This window comes from Vulpes vulpes, chromosome 14 (genome assembly GCF_048418805.1).
Source record: "Vulpes vulpes isolate BD-2025 chromosome 14, VulVul3, whole genome shotgun sequence".
In the NCBI taxonomy this organism is placed as follows: Eukaryota; Metazoa; Chordata; class Mammalia; order Carnivora; family Canidae; genus Vulpes; species Vulpes vulpes.
The window spans coordinates 51,141,610-51,164,152 of record NC_132793.1 but is presented as its reverse complement, the minus strand read 5'-3'; the positions used below and the strand labels follow the sequence as shown (position 1 = coordinate 51,164,152).

At 39.0% G+C, this 22,543-nt stretch overlaps 1 protein-coding gene across 12 annotated transcripts in view; it reads left to right on the top strand.

The window, feature by feature from the left end:
• FER (FER tyrosine kinase) overlaps window positions 1–22,543 on the top strand; it is a 434,834-nt gene that overhangs the window by 20,151 nt on the left and 392,140 nt on the right. For 10 of the 12 annotated variants that reach the window (XR_011997006.1, XM_025992805.2, XM_072736632.1 and 7 more), the window contains exon 2: window positions 6,286–6,431. Coding sequence is in view for 2 of the 12 variants with exons in the window: in XM_072736632.1 (XP_072592733.1) it covers window positions 6,417–6,431 (15 nt within the window). In the remaining 10 variants the exon portion in view is untranslated. Of the gene's footprint in view, window positions 1–6,285; window positions 6,432–15,195; window positions 15,264–16,391; window positions 16,593–22,543 lie in introns of those variants that run through there. The other 2 variants (XM_072736628.1, XM_072736636.1) reach the window with 1 other exon arrangement.

Sequence of the window (22,543 nt, the reverse complement as noted above, 5' to 3'; positions counted from 1 at the left end):
CTAGATCCCAAAATTGAAAAGAAAGAAGAACATATATGTACAAAAATAAAATTAAATATAATGAAAGGATAGAATGTAACTGTAAAAATGAAAATTAAAAGGGGCACCTGGGTGGCTCAGTGGTTGAGTGTCTGCCTTCTGCTCAAGTTGTGGTTCCAGGGTCCTGGGATTGAATCCTGCATCAGGCTCCCTGGGGAGCCTACTTCTGCCTCTGCCTGTGTCTCTGCCTTTCTATGTCTCTCATGGATAAATAGATTAAAAAATGTAAAATTAAAAGACAAAGAATATAAAGAGACAGGTGATCAGAGCAGAGCAGTACACTACATCATGGGTGTATTTTGGTCTGCTAGAGGAAGTTATGTCCCAAAATCGTAAAGAAAGGAATATTTACATATATATACAAAAAATAAAATTGACCAAATTGAAAGTATAGAATGTGATTGGAAGGATGAAAATTAAAAAAGACTTTAAAAAAAGAGTATTATCAGACACTAGATTCTGGATGTATCTTGGTCTGTTAGAAGAAACCACATTCCAAAATCGTAGTCAAAGAAAAACTTACAAATATAGAAAAATAAAATTAAATACAATGAAAGGATAGAATGTAACTGTAAAAATGAAAGTTAGGAAAGACTTCAAAAAGAGTTGATAAAAGAAGAAATTGCTTGGAGAGAAAAAAAATTAAAATTGAAAGACTAATCAGGAGAAAAAAACCCCATGAATTCTATATACTCTCCCCCTGGCGCTGGAGTTTTGCATTCTGTGTGACTGGGCAAAATTGGTCCTCGGGCCCCTGGGTAGCTCAGTGGTTGAGCATCTGCTCAGGGCGTGACCCCGGGGTCCTGGGATCGAGTCTGGCATCAGGCTCCCCGCAGGGAGCCTGCTTCTCCCTCCGCCTGTCTTTCTGCCTCTCTCTCTCTGTGTCTCTCATGAATCAATAAATATGATCTTTAAAAAAAACAAAGTTGGCCTTAGCCAGATGCTGTTGCCCTTCTGCGGGAGGGGCCTGTTGTGCTGATTCTCCAGTGTTTGGGGTGGTGGACTTGCACCCCCCCGCCATGTGGTGGACTTGCTTGCACCCTCCCTGCTAGGTGGTAGACTTGCATCCTCCTCACCAGGTGGTGGACTTGCACTCCCCCTGCCAGGTGGTGGACTTGTATACCCCCCCACCCCCCGCCAGGTGGTGGACTTGCACCCCGCCCCGCCAGGTGGTAGACTTGTATACCCCCCTGCCAGGTGGTGGACTTGCACACACCCCCGCCCCCGCCAGGTGGTGGACTTGCACCCCCCCTGCCTGGTGGTGGACTTGCACCTCCCCCCCCCCCTGCGATGTGGTGGACTTGCATCCTCCCCCTGCCAGGTGGTGGACTTGTATCCCCTCCTGCCAGATGGTGGACTTGCACCCCCCTGCCAGGGGGCCGGGCTACATGTAAGTGGCTCCAGGCTGCTCTGTGATCCCTGAAGGGCGGCCGTGCAGCTTTAGAGGGTGGGGTACAAAGCAGCCTCCCAGTGTCCAGGTCAGAGCGGACAGCTTGGGGCCCCTCCTCAGCACGCCCTCAGAGATAAGCAGTCACTCCTCCCTCTGCTTTCTGTCCACACTCTGTGCTCACCCAGCCTGTGACAGGCATTTCTATCTCAGGCACATGACCCTATTTCTAGTCTCCAAATCCTGCAGACTCCTGGGCTCACACCCCCGACCCTCTTTTGGGGGGTGGTCTTTTTTTATTTTTTTAAAAATATTTTATTTATTTATTTGTGATAGACATGGGGGGGGGGGCAGAGACACAGGCAGAGGAAGAAGCAGGCTCCATGCAGGAAGCCCGACGTGGGACTTGATCCCGGGACTCCAGGATCGCGCCCTGGGCCAAAGGCAGGCGCCAAACCGCTGAGCCACCCAGGGATCCCTGGGGGGTGGTCTTGTGGTGGTCCTGCCACTTGTTGGGCCCCTTGACCCATCCTGCAGGGGTTCATGGTTTGTGGCCACCTGGAACTGGCACCCTTGGTCTTCCTGTGACCCCCAGGATCCTGAGACCACACTACCCCCCTTCAAATTCCACCCCCTCTTTGCTGCCTGAGCACCTCACAGGCAGGGATGTCCCTCACCAGAGCAGACTTCTAGAAATTCTGATTTTGCACTCTGCTGGTCCACCAACCACTTTCTGGTAGCCTGCTGCTGGGGGCTCCCTCCCCTTCTCTCATTTATCTTCCATATATCACCTTGATTCACTTCTCCGCACTTCCTACCTTGCAGAAAGCAGTTGCTTTTCTATTTGTAGAGTTGCAGCAATTCTTAGATCTCCAGTTGAGTTTGCAGGTGTTCAGAATAGATTTAGTAGTTATCTAGCTGGACTCCTGAGACCAGACAAAACCAAGGTCTCCTGCTCCTCTGACGTCTTGGACTCCACTTTTTTTTTTTTTTTCCGATTAATTTATTTGTTTTGGAGAGAGAAAGAGAGAATCTTGAACAGATTCTGCACTGAGTATCGTGCCGGATGCGGGGCTCGATCTCAGGAATCTGAGATCATGATCTGAGGCAAAACCAAGAGTGGGATATGCTTAACCAGCTGTGCTACCCAGGCATCCCTCCTGCTGTTTCTTTATAACACTTAGCAGAACTTTAGGCTATATGTTTTATGTATTTATTTTGTGTTTTGTTTCCTCTGTTGAATACAATCCCTGTGAGGGCAGGAATTTTTGTCTGAGATGTTTTATAGGAAAGTGCATGGTACATATCTTAGTAGGCTCTCAGCAAGTATTTGTTGAATGAATGAATAAATAAGAAAAAGCAATTTATTGCCTCATGTAACTATTAAGTCTGAAACACCTATGTGATCGAAATTACCCTGCCAACGGGGATTGCTTATTAAGTAAATCTCTCCGGAGAATGATGTCTTTAGGTTTAGCGCCCTAGAATATAAGTAAAAATAGGTTAAAACAATAATAAAGTAACATAAGAAATATAAGAAAAAGAATATGGGTAAATATCTTCCAAGGAAGGTAAGGAGCAGACTTTATTTCTCCAAAGCTCATTTGAGGTCTCTATCTTCAGGGAGACATGATCTCTAGCTTCCAAAGCTGGATATTGTGCAGTTAGTCTTGTAGTACCTTTTGCTCAGAAGCCTCTGATTGTGCAGGAACATGGGAAACCCAGAAAGAATTGTTCCTCAACGGCAGTTCTAAAATTTTAGCAGCCACATGTGTTCATACCTGAATTCACCTGAATGCGGGTGTGATTAGATTTAGGGATGAAATATTTTCAGAGCTTTCATATTTCTTTCCATCTCTTGGCTTTTGTTTTCTCTGGGTTAGCTCTCTGATGCGCGGATACCTGATGTTCCTTTAGTTTAACAACCTCAGCCGAAAGAGAACTTTGTAATTAGTTCTTGCAAAAATTTTGGGATGGAGTTTTAGTTGTCCAGTTAAGTCACACATCCATTCCAGAATTACTGCTTGAAGAGGGAAATATGCTGATTGTCCAGGCCTGGGTTATGCACCTATTCTAGGAACTTTGTGTTTACTTCAGATACGTGAGATTGGGAATGCTAGTGCCACTCAAACTACATGCATTTAGAGTAAGAGAAGGGTAGTTTGACAGAAGAAAATTGAGATGCTACTACAAAAAGAAGAGAAGTAAAAATACAATACAGCTATGTCACTTGTATGTACAGGCAGCTCAAATTGGTTAAAAAAAATCCCAACAACTTAGAATCTTGTTATATATAGGCATTACTGTCTCATTTATGACTTTTTTTTTTTTACCACCAAATACCACATCATGAACAAGAAATTTTCTGTGAAAAGATGATTTTAAATTGGATGTAAAGTTATATTTAAATTTATTGCTTCATTTTTTATATTTGGCATACCGAAATTAAATTTTGGTTAATCACAATTGAGTGTTACTTATTTGAGAAGTGGAAGGGATAGAGGTGGGAAATAGAAGTATGTGCTATGAGGGTGAGAGGCAAGAGAAACGCCGAAGACATATAATTTTAGACTGGCTTTCAGGGTCATGCAGCTATAGGGTGGCACTTGTATGACTCTGAGAGTGGATGTCTCCATACATTTTGCACCCCAGTTACCTTTCTTACCTCATGAAGAGAAGCACATTTAAGGAATAGGAACTATATTTTTACTATGATTGTGAGTTAAAGATGGTAGCCTGTGTGGCTGGGGAAGTTGGTGGGGAACATTAAGGTGCATTAAAAAATAGTTATTATGCATTTTCAACTTGTCTATAGAAACTTTTGCTGAGCTCCAATGAGGAGGATAATATCTTGGAGGTAACCCGAAGAATATAGTTTTTACGCATAGGTTTATAGTCATTTAAAAAAAGAAATGTTCCATTAAGAAATGCTGCCATGGAAATTGCTACTTCTTTTTAACCCAAACTATTTTGATATCTTTTGGAAAATAGGGTTTTTATTCATTGAAAAATAAAAATTATAGAAACACATCATGTTGGAGAGTGACACATAAATAACACGTGGGTGTTTTGACTAGCTTCCTTGAGCAAGACACTCGAAACTGCTCAATGTTGGGCATGAAATCTTAGTTGAATAGTTACATTTCTTGTTCTTAGGTCTTTAAAGATAACTTTCTATATCACAGTGAAGGTCCAGAATATGAAATTCTAGGTATTTTCAACTATCTTTTTTGATAGAGAAATGGCTAAAAAAATTTCAAAGTAAATGGATTGTCCAGTAATTTTGGGGTGTGTCTCTGGAGTGGAATTATATACCATATCTAATAGATAACATAGAATTACATTTAGGTACACACACCTTTTGTTCTTTGGATCTATAAGTAATCAGGTTTACTGTATTATATCTAAGGGGTTTAACTGAAGATACACTAATGACAGCAGCATGATTAAAATTTTCACATTTAGGGCAGCCCGGGTGGCTCAGTGGTTTAGCACCGCCTTCAGCCCAGGGCGTGATCCTGGAGACCCGGGATCGAGTCCCGCATCAGGCTCCCCACATGGAGCTGCTCTCCCTCTGCCTGTGTCTCTGCCTCTCTCTCTGTGTTTCTCATGAATAAATGAATAAAATCTTAAAAAAATGTTTTTTTCACATTTAAGTATCCTTTAAAGTCATGAATTTTATCATTTAATGTAAAAACTCTTGTCAAAGCCTTCCTTTACACCAAAGGGTACAAGTTGGGAAAAGCCATGATCTCCCTTGGAAATTCGTTCATTCAGTATTTACTTGTTTGGTGGCTGCAGTGTTCCAGGGATTATGTAGGATGCTGGCTGTGTTAAGATGATAACCCCTGTCCTCAATCATGTCACAGTTTAATGGAAGAAGAGTGATGTAATAATACTCTCATTATGTGTAGGTTAGATTTCCAACCAGTTCTAGCTTTGGGAACCTTGCCAAATCTACAGGACAATATATACTTGTCCGGGGGCCAAGAAGGAGCCCTTTGGAAATGAGCAGAAAGCTTAGAAAAGTAGGAGACTTGGAAGATATTCCCGACATACTTTGGCTAGTTTCTTGACCAGAGGGAAGGACTTATCTTATTGGTAACCTTCATGAAATGTCCTCTGATTCTTGTGAAAGTCAAGGTTGTAGGGGAAATGACAGGAAAAAAGAGTAGGCAAACAAGAAAGAGAAGCTTCAGAGAATGGGAGGGCTTGGCTTATAGCCAAGAAATTGGGATTAGAAATACAAGGCCCTGGGGCAGAAAATGAGGCACAGTGACAGAGCTGTAAGGGACATATGTTGACGTCAGTGGTAGAGAAGAGAGCGAGTGACCAAGAAGCACCTTAGGAATTCTCCTAGTTACAAGAATTGAGAGAAGAGCTGATGGAGGAGTCAGGCTTTGGCATGCTCAGGCATATTGGAGACAATACGAGTTTGTTGGGAGAATCTTTCCTAAACCTTCTCAGCCTTTCAGAGGTTTTCTTACGTAGTTAATTACTCCTTAAAGCTGCAGTAATATTTTAACAAATGTACTTACTTGCTGCTTTTGATATGCTTCAAACCTGAAATTAGTTTTATGATCTGAAAATGGAGAAAAACATGAATTACCTATTCAAAACTGAGGGGCTAGGTTAGGGGAAAAGGGAAGACGTGTTACTCATCAAGAAGGTTGTGGGAAGAAAGAGGAGAGTAAGCAGGATGGAGACGTTTGGTAAATACAGCATTCTTCTTATCGCGGTGACTCTGATACACCGTCACGGCTGACTTCCGATGGTAGCCTGCCCTGTGTGCTCCACGCGTGTGTTTTCGCTTTTTCTCCATAGTGAACATTGCTGACTCCTTGAATTTCTTCTTGCAGCTCCTGTTTGCTGGCCAGACCTGTAGTCATTCCAGTGAGACTCCACTGCACATCTTCTCAAGGGTCTTCCTCATCCCTAATGTGTAATCCTTCAACATGGACCTGCTGCTTTAGCTAAGATATGACCAGCAATGAACAGTAGTAAGGTAGGATTACTTCACTCTGTGAATTGCTAGGCTCTGAAACCATGAAAGAGTTTTGACTTGTCTTGATTTTGTGGTGTCTGTGTTATTCTATTTACTCCACCATTTCCTATTTCAGTTATGTATTTTTTGTCATTTATCCTACTGAATTCTGTCTCATTTGCGATATAACTATTGGTTTTTTCAGCTAACATTTATGATCATCAGAATCCCAATCTATAACCCTTTCCAGCTTGTGTGTCCACTAGTCCTGTATTTTCAACCACCTGACACCAAACTCAGTATATCTTATTTTCTTCCCAAACAGTCTCTCCTCCTCTGGTTTTTGTATTTCAGTTAATAGCATTATTAGTCACATTGTTCAGTAAGTCATATATTCATTTACTGTTTCATTCGTTTGTTTGCTGTATATCAATACACTTCTATTAAGTATCAGGCAGTTTGCTGCTTCTGGGGACATGATGATGCATAAGCTTGACATTCCATCCTTATAGCTTATATAAGATCTGGGGATCTGATGTGCAACTGGGTGACTGTAATTAACAGTACTGTATTACGTACTTGAAATTTGTTAAGAGAGTGGATCTTAAATGTTATCACCACACACATGCCATCATAACTATGTGGAGAGATAGAGATGTTAACCTTATTGGGGTAATCATTTTGTACTGTATACATAGATCTGGTCATCATGTTGCACACCTTAAAACTTACCTATGTTGTATGTCAGTAATATCTTAATAAAGCTGGGGGTGGTGGAGGGAAAGAAGGAATAGGGGGTACAAGCACTTTATGCAAGAGTTTGGTGAGTTTGAGGAACATCAAAAAGCCCAGTGTTGTTGACTTAGTGAGAGAGGCAGAGAAGGGTAGGAAGAGGTTTTAAAAATATGCAGGGTTTTGAACGGTTTGGTAGGAAGCTTGTATTTTATTCTAGATGATATCATCGTTTGAGCTGTCGTGTGAGGAATGGACTGACCAGCCAGGTAAAAGTGAAAGCTGGCAGTTGTAGGAGTGGAGGTGAGATAGCGGTGGCCTGGTAAGGTGCCAGCAACATGGAACAGAGAGGTGGATGGATTTGAAACGCATCTGAATCAGAATTTGTGGGACTTTGAATAGTTTGGGTATGGAAACAGAACATTCTGAAGGATGACTCTGAGATTTTTGGGTTTTGAGCAACTGGTTGGATGCTGGCATCATGCCCAGAAACCTTTTAGACAACTGTCTTTGCCATTATGTCAAAGATTGGTTATTTCACCGAAAGGGAAATTAATTATAATGTTAGAAATAATGTTAGTGCTGGAAATAAAACCATCTGGCAAATTTGTAATATGTACTGGTTAATATTTTGTTTTGCTTTTTCCCTTGAAATTTAATTTATATGACTTTCTGTTTTTATTTTATTAAAAATCTTTTTGATTTGAGTGTAGTTGACACCCAGTGTTACATCAGTGTCCAGTGTACCACAGAATGATCGACAAGTTTATACATTATGCTATGCTCACCACAAGTGTAGCTACTCCCCTCTGTCACCACGCAGTGCTGTTATACTATCATTGCCTACATTCCTTGCGTGGTGCCTTTTAATTTCTATGACTTTTGATTGTTTTTTAAGGATTTTATTTATTCATAAGAGACAGAGAGGCAGAGACACAGGCAGAAGGAGAAGCAGGCTCCCTCCAGGGAGCTTGTTGTGGGACTTGATCCTCGGACTCTGGGGTCATGCCCTGAGTCGAAGGCAGATGCTCAACCTCTAAGCTACTCAGGCGTCCCTATATTTTTATATTTATATAAGTTAATAAATTATGTAGTTTATATATAAGTTTTATATATAAAAATATAGTTAATATATTAAATACTTCTGGAGTTAATATAATAAAAAGTTAATAAAGATATATTTATGTCCTTATATATATATTACATGTTTATATATATTTTATAGCTTTATTTTATATATATTAAAGATTAATATATATTTATATATTTTGAAGATTTATTTATTTTAGAGAGAATGAGGGAGAGAGAGTGCAAGGAAGGGAGGAGCAGAGGGAGAGAAACTCAAGTAGACTCTGTACTGAGTCAGAGTCTGACTCAGGGCTGGATCCCAGGACCCTGACCTAAATCATGACCTGAGTCAAAATTAAGAGCCTGGCGCTTAACCTACTGAGCCACCCAAGTGCCCTGTTTCTATATTTTTAAAATAATTTAAAACTATATTAGAAAGATTGTGATAATATAAATTTTTTATTATGCCTATCCTAATAATTTCCTGCATGGTTATAATATCAATATCACATATAAGAAAATTAACATTAATTTAAGAATATCTTTAAACATAATGGTCCTTATTCAGATCTCCCCAATTGTCCCTAAAATTTTTTCTTTAGAATTTTGGATCCAGGAGTCAATCAGGTTTCATGCATTGCAATTGATTCTTATGTCTCCTTTATTCTCTTTTAATTTTGAACAGTCCCTCTTTTTTGTTTTTCATGATTTATATTTTCTTTAAGAGATACAGTTTGTGTATACTTAATGTCTTTCTTGGGAATTGCCTGGTTCCTTTGAACCTTATTCATCTAAAACTTACTTGCAATTTGTTTCTTTTCCTTCCAGTTCTCAGAGGTTGCTAGAAATAAAAGTGTTTATTCCAGGCTTTTTTTTTTTTTTTTTTTTTTAATTCCAGGCTTTTTAAAAAAAACTGTCATTCCATCATTAAGTAGACATTGGCTGAGGTTTTTACATTTGGTTGCATTTAATTAAAGATAAGGAAACTGTGGGAGATCCATGTTGTATTTGATCCACTGACACCAGTCAGCAAATGAAATTCATTTAAAACAACAGAAGTCTGAAGGAGCTCCTCCACTACCCACCATTACCCACTCCCACCTTCTAACCACTTGGTTATACCTAGGAATGTATATCTAGTTGCCATGGATGTTATAAAGCAGTATCAGTCTAAGGTTCTGTCTTTGAAAAATGCCCAGTTTCAAGCAGGAAGCAGATTAAAATGCGAATGATGAATAAACCTGTTAGTAGAGACAACCAGAGCTAAGCATGAAGAGGTCCTCTCTGGTGCTTGTGTGGAATGGCATTCAATTCTCTCCTTTCTTGCTCGCTTCTGAGTTTTACAGATTTGGTTGGTTTTCTTTAAGTGTTATATGGCATTTAGGAACAAGTGGTGTTTTGGGGGGAAGGAGTAGGAGGAACTTGTAAACAGCATTTTTAAAGAGGGGAAGAGTCCTATTTGGTTGAGAGGATAGAAAAAAGTGTCAGTGAGGAAGGGACTACTCATGGTGGTTTAGGGAGGTCTGTGAAGCCTTCTCCTTTTTTTTTCCAGCCGGGCTTAGGTTATACTCTGTGCTTTTACTACACTTTATCCTGGGATCCCTTATAGCAGTTATTGCCGTGTGTTAAAACTGCCTATATAGTAAGCTCCCTGAGGCTGTGGCCAAATTTTTTTTTTTTTTAATCTCTGTGTACCCAGGGCCTCACTTATTGCCTGGCATATTGTAGACATTGAATAAATACTTATTGGATAAATGAATGAATGAATGGAAGACTTTTACTAAGCCCTAGTACAAAAAGACAGGTTCCTTTGCTGGGCAACCACAGTAATGGTTGGACCTGGTTTGATTGATTCATTGTTGAGGTGCTCAGTTAGAGCTGGAATTCATTTAGGAGACTAGGATAGGGACAGAGATGAAACCAGAGCACTGTTTGAGTCGTGATACAATTGGGAGATTTTTCAGAGAAGTAGCTATCATGAAGATGTAAGCACCGTTGTCATTTGGTAAATAAAATAAATATATTTGAAAGAGAACATTTTTTTAATATTAAGCATTCCATCTGTGAAATTTGATCTTTACTTTCTTAATATTCAGTCTTGAAATATTTGTTGGGGAGTGGTTAGGTGGCTCTGTCAGTTAAGCTCCTGACTCTTGGTTTTAGCTCAGGTCATGATCTCATGGGTTTGGGGATTGAGCCCAGCATTTGGCTCTGTGCTTAGCGGGAAGTCTGCTTGGAGAGTCTCTCCCTCTGTCCCTCTGACTACATGCTTGTACACACATGCATGAAAACATCTCTTAAAAAAAAAAAAAGTTTGTTGGGAAGTCTTTTCCTTATATTTTTTTTATGTTATAAAACAGATCCATGCTTATAACAAATATGCAAATTAGAAATAGATAAAATAGAAAGTGACATTCTTCTTACTATTCCAGTTCTCAGTCTTCAGAAGTAGCTAATGTTAACAGTTTGATTTATATCAAATTGGTTTTTGAAAAAAAATATATATTTAGAAGCACATGTTTATGTTTGTATAATTTTAAAAATAGGTCATTGATGTACATGTTCTGAAATTTGCTTTTCCTGCTTATCCTTTGATTTTTATCTATGTTCCATATAATTCCAAAATTTTTTGGATATATAGGAGGACAGAAACACCAGCAGAGAGTAATAGCATACAACCAGAGCAATTGGATATATAGGGAAGATAAAATTTAAGGAGCTCAGAATAAGAAAAATACCTGCTAATTTATATTAGTATAATTGCTTTGATTTAGAAGTACTTCTTTTTGACTTCTTTAACCTACCTGAAATTATAAAAGGAATTATTTTTCTTATGCATTGTAGAATAAACACGTAAGAGATAGAGTAAAACTTTAAGATTTATTGAGTACATGAAGATAGTTGTGAATAGGACACCCCGTCATTACTGAGTGGTATTATAACAAAGGGCAGAGGCCAAGAAGCCATCTGGAGTAGGTGATATGAACACAGTCCTGAAGGTACTGATTAGTAAAGCTTTTTTAAAAAAATGGCTAGAGGAAATGAAGAAGGATTGACTCAGAGCTGAAAGTTGTTAGGGCAAATGCAATAGAAAGATAGGAGGTCAGGGAAAATCAACTGATTTAATATTTATAGGGAAAGAAGTAGGGAAGTTACATGCCCAAGTTTGCCTGGGACAGTTCTGGAATAATAAAGAACAGCACCTCATTTTACTTTTAAAAATATCCTAGTTCTGGATGATCAGTGGCATCACCCTTAAAGGGAGAGAATATGGGGGTCCTGATAAATTTTAGAGAATATACTTCAATCAGTGGGTGGCTGGAGATCTTTTAGAGGTTAAAGAGTGGATGTGGTAATAGTTAACAGTACTGGAAGAATGGTACATAGTAGGTTATGGCCTAAAACTAGAATTTTAAAGTTTACCTTTGCAGAGATGAAACAGTTTAGGATTTAGGCTATGGGCAGTAGCAGTGGGTGGTTGAAATGAAGTTGGGTTGAATGGATCTTTGGAGAAGAGAAAGACTATAGAGGTTAAAATTTCCATGGATGAGGATATGAGTTGGGTTAGAGAATAAGATTTGGGGGCAGGTGGAGACTGGAGACTGAAAGGAAGACTTGGAGACAACAAAGCTAGGTGGGGTAGGACTTGGTAGAGCTGAATGAGAAGAGATTTTTGAATGAGATTGGAAGGGCAGTGATTTGGACGTGGCACTAGGGAATCAGGATAATATTACCCATCCATCTACCTCCCAAGCCCCCCAGCCCCATGGGTAGAGGTGGTACAATGTAGGGAAGGTTTATCCTCTGCCTGTGAACACTGTGTTTTTGGGGATCCAGGTTTCAGATAGGGTAGGCAGTTGAAGGGTAGAGATTTCAGGAAGTTCATTTACAAACTAAATGGAATTCTAGAGGAACAACTTGGGAAGACAAGACTTTAGAGAAAGGATGGAACAGGAGTGGGAATTAGACCTTGCCTTTCGAGAAAGGACTTGTCTTATAAAAAGAAGCCAAGAACGGAACGGACTCTCCTCGGTATTCTAAATAGTGGCATGGGCATCCCTGGTGGCTCAGCGGTTTGGCGCCTGCCTTTGGCCCAGGGCGCGATCCTGGAGACCCGGGATCGAGTCCCGCGTCGGGCTCCCTGCATGGAGCCTGCTTCTCCCTCTGCCTCTCTCTCTGTCTTTCTCTCTGTTGCTCATGAATAAATAAATAAATAAAATCTTTAAAAAACAAAACAAAACAGTGGCGTGAGGGGCCCTGTCATTGCAGGGTAGAAACTGGCTTTGGATTAGTTCATTTAAATTATAACTTAGAAAACCTCTATGGTTGCCATTCTGCTACTGTGTGCCTTTAATGAACCTATGTGAAAGGAGACATGGATTTTGAAATTATTTTGATTTCTTCCTGTATTGCTCTTCTCTTTGAAGGGAAAAAATTGCTTGGCCTTAATTTAAACACTGAGCTCTTTTATAATAATTGATCATATAGGAAGAGTAAAAGGTTAAGAATTGTCTAGATAATGGTTGTATCTCAATTTAGACAATACAAGGTTGTGTGCATTGTGGCCATACTTAATGTTTTTAATCTTTGTTCCCGTTTTCCTTCAGATCAACAATTTTTCACCAACATGTCCCTCATTTTCCTACCCTTGTGACCTTGCTTATGTTTAAACTTCTACTTGGAAAGTAACCCTCCTTCATCACTTCCTTTTCCATGTTCTGTCTTGTGTGGGTGCTATCTCTCTCTCATGCTTTATTAGTAATGACTACTTTTTAATAAGTCTCTCCAAAGCCAGGCACGTTGTATACCCTATCTCCTATAATCTTCATAACAACCCTGCAAAGTAGGTGTTACTATCCCAATTTTATTATTATTTATTTTTATTTTTTAAAAAAGATTTTTATTTATTCATGAAAGACACAGAGAGAGAGAGGCAGAGACACAGGCAGAGGGAGAAGCAGGCTCCATTCAGGGAGCCTGATGCAGGACTCGATCCTGGATCCTGAGATCACACCCTGAACTGAAGGCAGACACGCAACTGCTGAGCCACACAGACATCCTTACTACCCCAATTTTAAAGATAAGAAAATCAGGCTTCCAGAAGTTTAATTTTTTTTAAAATTTTTTAAAAAAAATTTTTATTTATTTATGATAGTCACAGAGAGAGAGAGAGAGAGGCAGAGACACAGGCGGAGGGAGAAGCAGGCTCCATGCACCGGGAGCCTGATGTGGGATTCGATCCCGGGACTCCAGGAACACTCCCTGGGCCAAAGGCAGGCGCCAAACCGCTGCACCACCCAGGGATCCCCCAGAAGTTTAATTAAAGTGCAGTTATACAGCTATTAAATGGTAGAGTTACCCAGAACTGTTTCCAGGGCCACCTCCTTCATACACACTTGCAGATAAACACATGTATATGTGCTCTCTTCTTAGGTATCCCTCAAGGCTTGTTGGAGAGGTTCTCTTCCTCTTTTTCTTTTTTAATATTTTATTTATTTATTCATGAGAGACTCAGAGAGAGAGAGGCAGAGACACAGGCAGAGGGAGAAGCAGGCTCCATGCAGGGAACCCGACGTGGGATTTGATCCCAGGTCTCCAGGACCAGGCCCTGGGCGGAAGGCGGTTCCAAACTGCTGCTGGGTTCCACCCAGGCTGCCCCCTCTCCCTCTTTTTTATTTTTTACTTTATTTTTATTTTTTTAAAGATTTTATTTATTTATTCATGAGAGACACACACAGAGAGAGGCAGAGACACAGGCGGAGGGAGAAGCAGGCTCCATGCAGGGAACCCGACGTGGGACTCGATCCCGGGTTCCCAGGATCACACCCTGGGCCGAAGGCGGCGCTAAACCGCTGAGCCACCCAGGCTTCCCCCTCTCCCTCTTTTTAAATTAGGAAATGCTCTCCAGCTTTCCTGAGGTGTAAGTGAGGTATAACGTGTGTTTAAGGGGCACCATGTGATACAGGTAGATGTTGTGACATGACGTTCTTTTCTTAAAAAGCCTTTTGGAGCTCTCCTACTCAGCTGAGCTCTTTCCCTTTTCTGTGTCTTTGTAGCACTTTATGCCTCATGCTTTTGTCTTCTGTGAAGCCTTCCTGGATCGCCTCTAGAAGTGCGCACGCTTGTGTATCCCCGCTGAGTTTATAACACATTTGTCTTTGGGAACCTATTGGATGATAGGACAGTTGTTTATTTCCAGGTTCGTTACCCTTAGGAACTTGTGGGCCTTTGAGACTGGGGACTATAATCTTATGGATTCCCAGCACTGAGACATATATCTGACACATAGATAGATGTTCAGTACACGTTGCTGAATGAATTTTGAATGACGTGACGTGTATCATCGTTACCTATGAAGTTGTCTGTTTAGTCTTAGTTCACCGTAAATTGTTTGATGACAGTAACTGGAATTTTATTTTTGTACCCTTAATAGGATCTCTCCCAGAATTACTCAATAAATGCCTACTGATATATATTAGTACTTTAAAACAAAGAAAAAAAATTCTGTTAATAATTCTTCTCTCCCCAAATAATTTTAAATGTCAGTACTTCACATACATTTCTAAAATTAAAAAGTAGTTAATTCAGAAACAAACATATTGTTCATTTGTCTATAGATCGGGCAGTGTTCCTTCTCAGTCGGATATTATTATCCGTTAATGTTGTTCCAGTAGGCTGGCTGGACAACCCAGTGCTGTTTCAGTTAAATTAACTTTTATTTTAAATTAAGCTAAAAGCAACACTTTCAAATAAAGCATGAGAGGAGTTTTAAATACTGAATCTGTAAGGTGGCCAAGGTCAGCATATATTAACTGGAAATGAATGATGTGTCTTTATAGTTAAACTTTGGTGACTCCTCATTCCTGCCTGTATAACTGCTTATGAAAAAAACAGCTTACTTTGTATTCATATGACATCAGTTTTTTGGTTTGTAAATCTATTAGTTGCGTACTTGGTGGCTGACTTTGTTTTTGTCTTGCTGCAGGCAGCTTAATATTTTGTTCCAATAGAGTCACCGTTTCTGATTTCTGTCAGTATTGAAACCTAGGAAAGGTAAGAAATACCATTAGATAACTACATTTGTACTTTAACTGATAAATGATTTTATATAGGCTTTATCAGTGAGCAAACATACTAATAAAGTAATTTGAACCATAAACTGATTTTGATGGGTTTTATGAGTCAAGGATTATAAATTCCAACTCAGCTGAATTTCTTGCTAGCTTGTGAAAATATCTCTTGGGGGAAGAATGAAATACTTCCTCTTTCTATTACATAGTTTTTATTCACTTATTTGTAGGTTTTTAAAAATCAGCATAACTCCATGGTATATTTGAATCTCTTTGTCAATGTTAAAATAAAATAATTTGATCATAAGACATCATCTATGTTAAAAATAAATGAATCTTATTTGAAAGAATATTCAATACAGATGAAAATTTCTTTATGCTACATAAAAACAATATTTCCATCTGTATTCTCACAGTACCTAGAAATTGCCCGTTGTAAAGAGAAAAGTTTAAAAACAGGAGACATGTTAGAGTAAATACTTGCATATACCCTTATACTTAAGAAATACTATGGGAATTCTGTTATCCTACCAAGGAAACTAGTTATCTGTTTTATATTTTGCTATTTAATAAATTCCTATTTTATTTAAAAGTATGTATGGATTTCTTTTATACAGTATGAACTTCTAATTTTTGAAAATATAGCAATTTTTAATGGTTAAAGTTTTTGATGACTATAGTAAATTGAAAACTCAGCATAACTCATTTGATTCTTAATAACAAGCTGAATAAAATTAATTTAAATAAACCTAAATAGTCAATAATTCATTAGTTTCATTATCTTCACTTTTTAAAAGATGCTATTTAAAGTAGACATCTTTACGAATACATGCATGCATTTTTGTTTAATACTGTTCCTGCTTGATTTGTACTTACTATCTACTAAATTATAAATATTTTTATTTTAAAATTTCATGTACAAATCTCTTAAAAAATGGCTTTACTCTTGAAATTGTTTGCAATAAATTGAATGCCTACTGTATCCTGGGTCGTAACTTAAGCCCCAGTGATGCGAAGATGAAAAATATGTGACGTTTCATAGTTTAGTGGGAGAAAGATATTTCAACAAATAGCTAACGTATACCGTGAGAAGTATTTATATTAATCACAGATACATACCTGACCCCTGAGATCTGCGGAGTCGGCCCCAGGTGGTTCTGATTGTGGGGATAGCCAGAGAAGCCTCCACAGAGAGTACTACTTTAAAGTTTCACTCTGGAAAATTCTTCAGGCAGAGGAGGGAGGAAAAGCCTGCAGCCTGAAGGGACATCTGCAAAGACACAGAGACATTTAAGGAACCTTGCGCAGTAAGGTGTGATTCTGTTGCTGAGGGCGGAAGGTTGTGTGTGGCTGGCTGGCTTTGACTGCTAGGCAAAGGGGTTGGAATTTGAATCTGTTAGGTTAGGGTTGTAAAATTAATAGCTAGTATTATCAAGTATTCTAAAGAATGAAGACTGAGAAGTCGTAGGGACTGTGGGGCATGAGAGAATGGGTGTAGCATTCCAGTGCTGTGTGTACCTAATTCGTTCAACAGTTTTTTTTTTTTATTGCAAACTGCATGCAAGGCCCAGTTTTAAGGACTGGAGTTACATGCGGGGGGGGGGGAACAGAGCAGAGGACTTCCCTGATGGATTGCAGCTCACATGACAGATCAGTCCTTGATATACCAGCCCGTCTGATCCCTTCTATGTCTATGTCTCTCTCTGTAATTTGTGGCTGCAGCATAACTGTATACTTTCCTTGCCTTTTTTTTTTTTTCGTCTTTCTTAGGGTTAACATGGGCAGCTCTTTCCTATTATTAATGGAAGAATGTAGCTGAATTTGTGATCCCCTCTCCACATGTTGTTCTTCCTCCAAGCTATACTTTGAGATTTGGGCGTTACTTTTTTTTAAAAATTAGAATTTCTGTGGAGGTAATTGTAGACTCGCATGGAGTTGTATGAAATAATAATCCCTGGTACATTTTGTTCAGTTTCCCCTATTGATAACATTTTCAAAACTATGTATAAGATGACAACCAGAATATTAACATTGACAAATTCCACTAATGTTATTCATAGAAATATGCATTTTAATTATACTTGGTTTTAATTGTATTCATTTGCTGTGTATGTATTAAGTCCTATAAAATTTTATTACCAGTCTAGGCTCATGTATCCACCCACCATCAAAGTACCAGTACTAATACTAATAGAAACCCTTGTGTTGGGATCCCTGGGTGGCGCAGCGGTTTGGCGCCTGCCTTTGGCCCAGGGCGTGATCCTGGAGACCCGGGGTCGAATCCCATGTCGGGCTCTCGGTGCATGGAGCCTGCTCCTCCCTCTGCCTGTGTCTCTGCCTCTCTCTCTCTCTCTCTGTATGACTATCATAAATAAATAAAAAAAAAAAAAAAAAAAAAAGAAACCCTTGTGTTCCTCTTTCATGACTTTTCCCTACTCTGTTTTGCAAGCTTTAAACCCTGGCAACCCTTACTCTGTCCTTTTCCCAAAATTTTGTCATTTCAAGAATGTTATATAAATGGAATCCTACAGTATTGGCTTTTTTCATTCAGCAGAATTCTTGGAGATTCATCCAAGTGGTTGCATATATCAATTTTTCCTTTTTTACTGTGGGTCGTATATATTCACTCATTGAAGGATCTCTGGGCTGATTCCAGTTTGGGGCTATTAAGAATGAATCTGCTATGAACATTTGTGTACAGATTTTTGTATGAGGATATGTTTTAATTTCTCTGGCATAAATGTCCAAGAATGCAGTTGCTGGGTCATAATGTAGTTGAATGTTTAGTTTTATCAAAAACCAGAGTGGCTGTACCATTTTGTCTTCTGACCAACACCAAATGAGTAATCCGGTTTTTCTCATGTTCCCACAACCACCTGGTCTTGTCATTATATTTTATTTTAGCCATTCTGATAAGTGTATAGTGCTATCTCATTGTAGGTTTTTTAGTAATTTTATTTTCTTTTAATAATTTTAAAAACAATTTTATTTATTTTCTTTTAATAATTTTTAAAATAATTTTATTTATTTTCTTAAGTAGGTTCCATGCCCAACACTGGGCTTGAACTCATGACTTTGAGATCAGTAGTCTCGTGCTCCACCACTGAGCCAGCCAGGCTCCCCTCGCATTGTAGTTTTAATTGCATTTCCCTGAAGGCTAATTATGTTGAATATCTTTTCATGTGCTTATCTGCTATTTTCATATCCTCTTATGTGAGATGTCTCTTCATGTCTCTTGCTCATTTTCTAGTTGGGTTGTGGTTATTGTTAACTCTTGAATTTGAGAGATTTTTCTATATTCTAGATACTAGTCTTCTGTCAGATATATCCTTTGCAAATATTTTCTCAAAGTCTGTAGCTTGTCTTTTTATCCTGGTCACATGGGCTTTCACAGGCTAAAGTCTTTTTTACTTCCAGTTTTTTGATTTTTCTTTTTTACGGTTTGTGCTTTTATGCCAAGAAGTTTTTCTAGAAGTTTTGCAATTTTATGTTTATATTTAAGTTTATGATCTTTTTTTTTTTTTCTTTTTAAGAGAAAGAGAACACTTGTGCTCACGTGATGGCAAGGGAGTAAGAGGCAGAGGGAGGAAGAGGCAGAGAGAGAATCTTAAGCAGGCTGCACACCCAGTGCAAGCTTGATCTCATGACCCTGAGATCATGACCTGAGCCAAAATCAGGTCACACAGTTAAGATCGAGTCAGACGCCTGAGCCATCGAGGTGTCCCAGTTCATGATCCTTTTGAGTTCATTTTTGTTTAAGGTGTTAGGTCAAGATTGTCTGTCTGTCTCTTGCTCTCTCTCTTTCTTTCTTGGCTTGTAGATCACCAGCTGCTCCAGTACCATTGAATAGCTTTTAGACCTTTGCCAAGAAGCAGTTGAGCATATTTGTATGGGTCTATTTCTGGATTCTCTGTTCTGTTGCATTGATTCTTTGTTTATACTCTACCAAGATCACACTGTCTTGATTTCTGTAACTTTATATTAGCTTATTCCCCAAGATGCACATACGTCTTTGAATGATCTTTCAGTCCCACTCTCTTCCTCCTCTCTTTCCAGAACTCAGGTGGTATAAATGTTGGATCCTTTGTCACTGTCCCACACGTCTCCAAGGCTTTATTCTTTTTTGTCAGTCTGTTTTCTCTCTGTTGTTTGGATTGGTTCAATTCTATGGCTCTCTCCTTACTCAGTGATTATATCCTCTTTCATCTCCACTCTTCTATTGAGCTTATCTAGTGAGTTTTTTCTTCCTGTTTTTGCATTATTTTAGTTCTGTGATTTCCATCTGGTTATTTTTATGACTTCTATTTCTTTGCTTAGATTTTCCATTTTTACATTTGTTTTTAAGAGAATTTATAACTGATGAAGCATATTTAAGAAAGCCGATTTAAAATCCTTTTCAGATAGTTCCAAAATCCAGTTCATCTCAATGTTGGCATTAGTTGATTGTCTTTTCTCATTCACGTTGTGGTTTTTCTTGGATCTTCGTATGAGAAGTGATTTTTCAATTGAATCTTAGATATTTTATCTATTAATGTCAGAGACCCTTGGGTCCCTTTCAATGTTTTGTATTCACAGGAAGTCCCTCTGTTTAGGTTTAGCATGCAGACCTTTTGGCCTATTTTTATGGGTTGTGGTTTCAATGACAGTTAATTGTCAGAGTCTTTGTGCTGTTATTTTGGTTTGCTTTGTTTGTCTAATATAACTAGGACTTCCACAGGTTCCTGCGGTGCTGCCTTACAGAGTAGAAGATGTTTTTCATGGGCTGAGCCACTTAGGTATCTATTGGTAGAAAAGAACTAAGGTAGAATTTCCTTACTGTGCCCCCTGGCTGTCCCACTGGCTCTGGGTAGGAGAGGAAAGTCTTAGCAGCAGTTTCAGCTCAGATCCATTTGTTGGTTCGGTTTGCCCACTATGCTGTCCTTGGATGGGGAGGGACATCCCCAGACCTGAGAAGACGAGGAGGCTTCCTGACCTGATAGCTGGGTCGCTGTTGCTGGCTCTTCTTGCCTCGTACAGTTTCTCTTGGTGGAAAGGGGATTCTCAGGCTAGCAGGTAAGGAGAGTGCTTTTCGTGGCTCTTTGTTTTTGGTGGGGCTCATAATTTCTCTTTTTGGTAGGGTCTGGCTCTCTGACTGTCATCAGAGTGATTTCTGTTGCATCCTGTGGGAGTTAGCTTATGTAGATGGGCTGCCTTTTGTTACTAAACGGGAGGTTGGGAAAAGTTGGGTCTCAGTGACCTTCTGTTGGGTGCGGAGAACATGAAACGCTCTGCCTCTGTGCTGTTTTTCTAGTCCTAGGGCCAGCGGAGGTTCCCTTCTGTCCCTCTTCCAGAGTTCTTCTTTGGTAGTCTCTTGTGCTATTTCCTGTGTATATAGCTATGTCTTGGGCAGTGGAACTGGGAAAAATGTTCTGTGTCATCTTATCTGTACCAGAAGCTTGGTGCTGCTTTTAATTTTGGTTTCTTTGTTGTAGGAGCATGAAGGTGGTTGAGAGATATTGGCTGGGGCTGAGTTTGGCCTAGTTGGGAGCTCTCCGATTCACTTTCTCTTATGAAATTCCATAAACATCTTCTTCTCCTGGATTTAATTTCATCCACCAGTTCTTCACAGAGCCTGGTGTATGGCAAGCTGAGGCTGACCTACATTTTGTAATGCTCTGCCCTGGTGCAGGGAGGCTTCTCTCTTCAGGTATTTTTTTGACTTTCACTAGATTGGCTGCTTCTTTTCATATTGGAGTATCTAGTGTGAATTCTCAGGATTTTGTTAACTCTGATTCCTCAGAAAGTCTTCTGGAAGTTGGGGTAGTATTGGGCACGTTGCTATAGTACACAGAGCACCAGAATTTTCTCTTTCTTTTCCTTGAAACCGTGCTGTGAAACTTGTAGCATGAAGTTGGTATTTGCTTTATTTACTGATGATATGTTTAAATTTTTGATCTTTCTTAAAAGCAGTTTTTTGTTCTTTATATTAGTTATTAGAGGTAGGAGCTTCTGAGATACTGCTTCACAATATCAAATTTATCCCCACATTCCAATAATGATTTTTTTTTTTTTTTTTGCAAATTTCACATCTTTCTCTGACATTTGGCATTGTGAATATCTTCTTTTTCATCCTGGTATCCGTAACTCTACCAAATCTCTTTTATTTTTTCTTTAAGGAGTTCCGTATTCTCATTCTTCCAATTCCATTGGTATTTGCCAACATTTTTCTTTTTCTTTTTTTTTTTTTTTTAAAGATTTTATTTATTTATTCATGAGAGACACAGAGAGAGAAAGGCAGAGACACAGGCAGAGGGAGAAGCAGACTCCTGCAGGGAGCCTGATGCAGGACTTGATCCTGGAACTCCAGGATCACACTCTGAGCCGAAGGCAGATGCTCGACCGCTGAGCGACTCAGGCATCCCAATTGTCAACATCTCTTATTAAAAGCTTTGAAGTTGTCATTGGATCATCTGTCTCTCTTCTGTTCCCTAAATTGATACACCAAGTCAAGAATCTTTCTTCTTAAGTCTCACTGATATTGTCAGTTGTGGAATCTCATTTTTCAAGTTATATATTGCTATGACTTATTCCTTTATCTTAGGTTTCACTTTATGTTTTTTTCCTCTTTCTTCAGGCTATTTTATGGCTCTATTAGATTAAAATATATTTCTATGTCCCTCTTTATATTTATTACTGTAACATACAGTTAGAAAAGTGCCTGAATCACAGATGCTCAGCTTGATGAAATTTCACAAACTGAACATACTTATGTAACTAGCACCAGTAAATTAGTCATTAAAAAAAAAAAATCACATTCATGACCATGTTATTTTGCTTTAAAACCGATTAATTCAAGGAATTTGATCCTTAGTAGTTTCCTGAACAGTGGAATAGCAGGAAAACTGGTATGGCATCTTCTATCACTTGCCACATATAGCTTGATTTTGGAGACTTTTTTTCTTAGCTTTACCTCATATCCTCATATTCCTTTTTTTTTTCTTTTGTCCCATATTGCTCCTACTTCCTGGAATGCATTTCCTCTTTGACTTTTTATAATCTAAATTATGGTCATTTTCCACTCCTATCTCAAATCTTGGTATTTCTAGGAAACTTTTCTGGGCTAATCTAGCTTTCATTATTATTATTATTATTATTTTCTTCAGAAATTCTTTAATTTATTTTTTGAAAAGGTAGTATGAATATAGTCAGCACAAGAGTCAAATGTACAAAAGGGAATATAATGAAAAATCCCTCTCCCACTCCAATGCCCAGCCATTGCGTGTT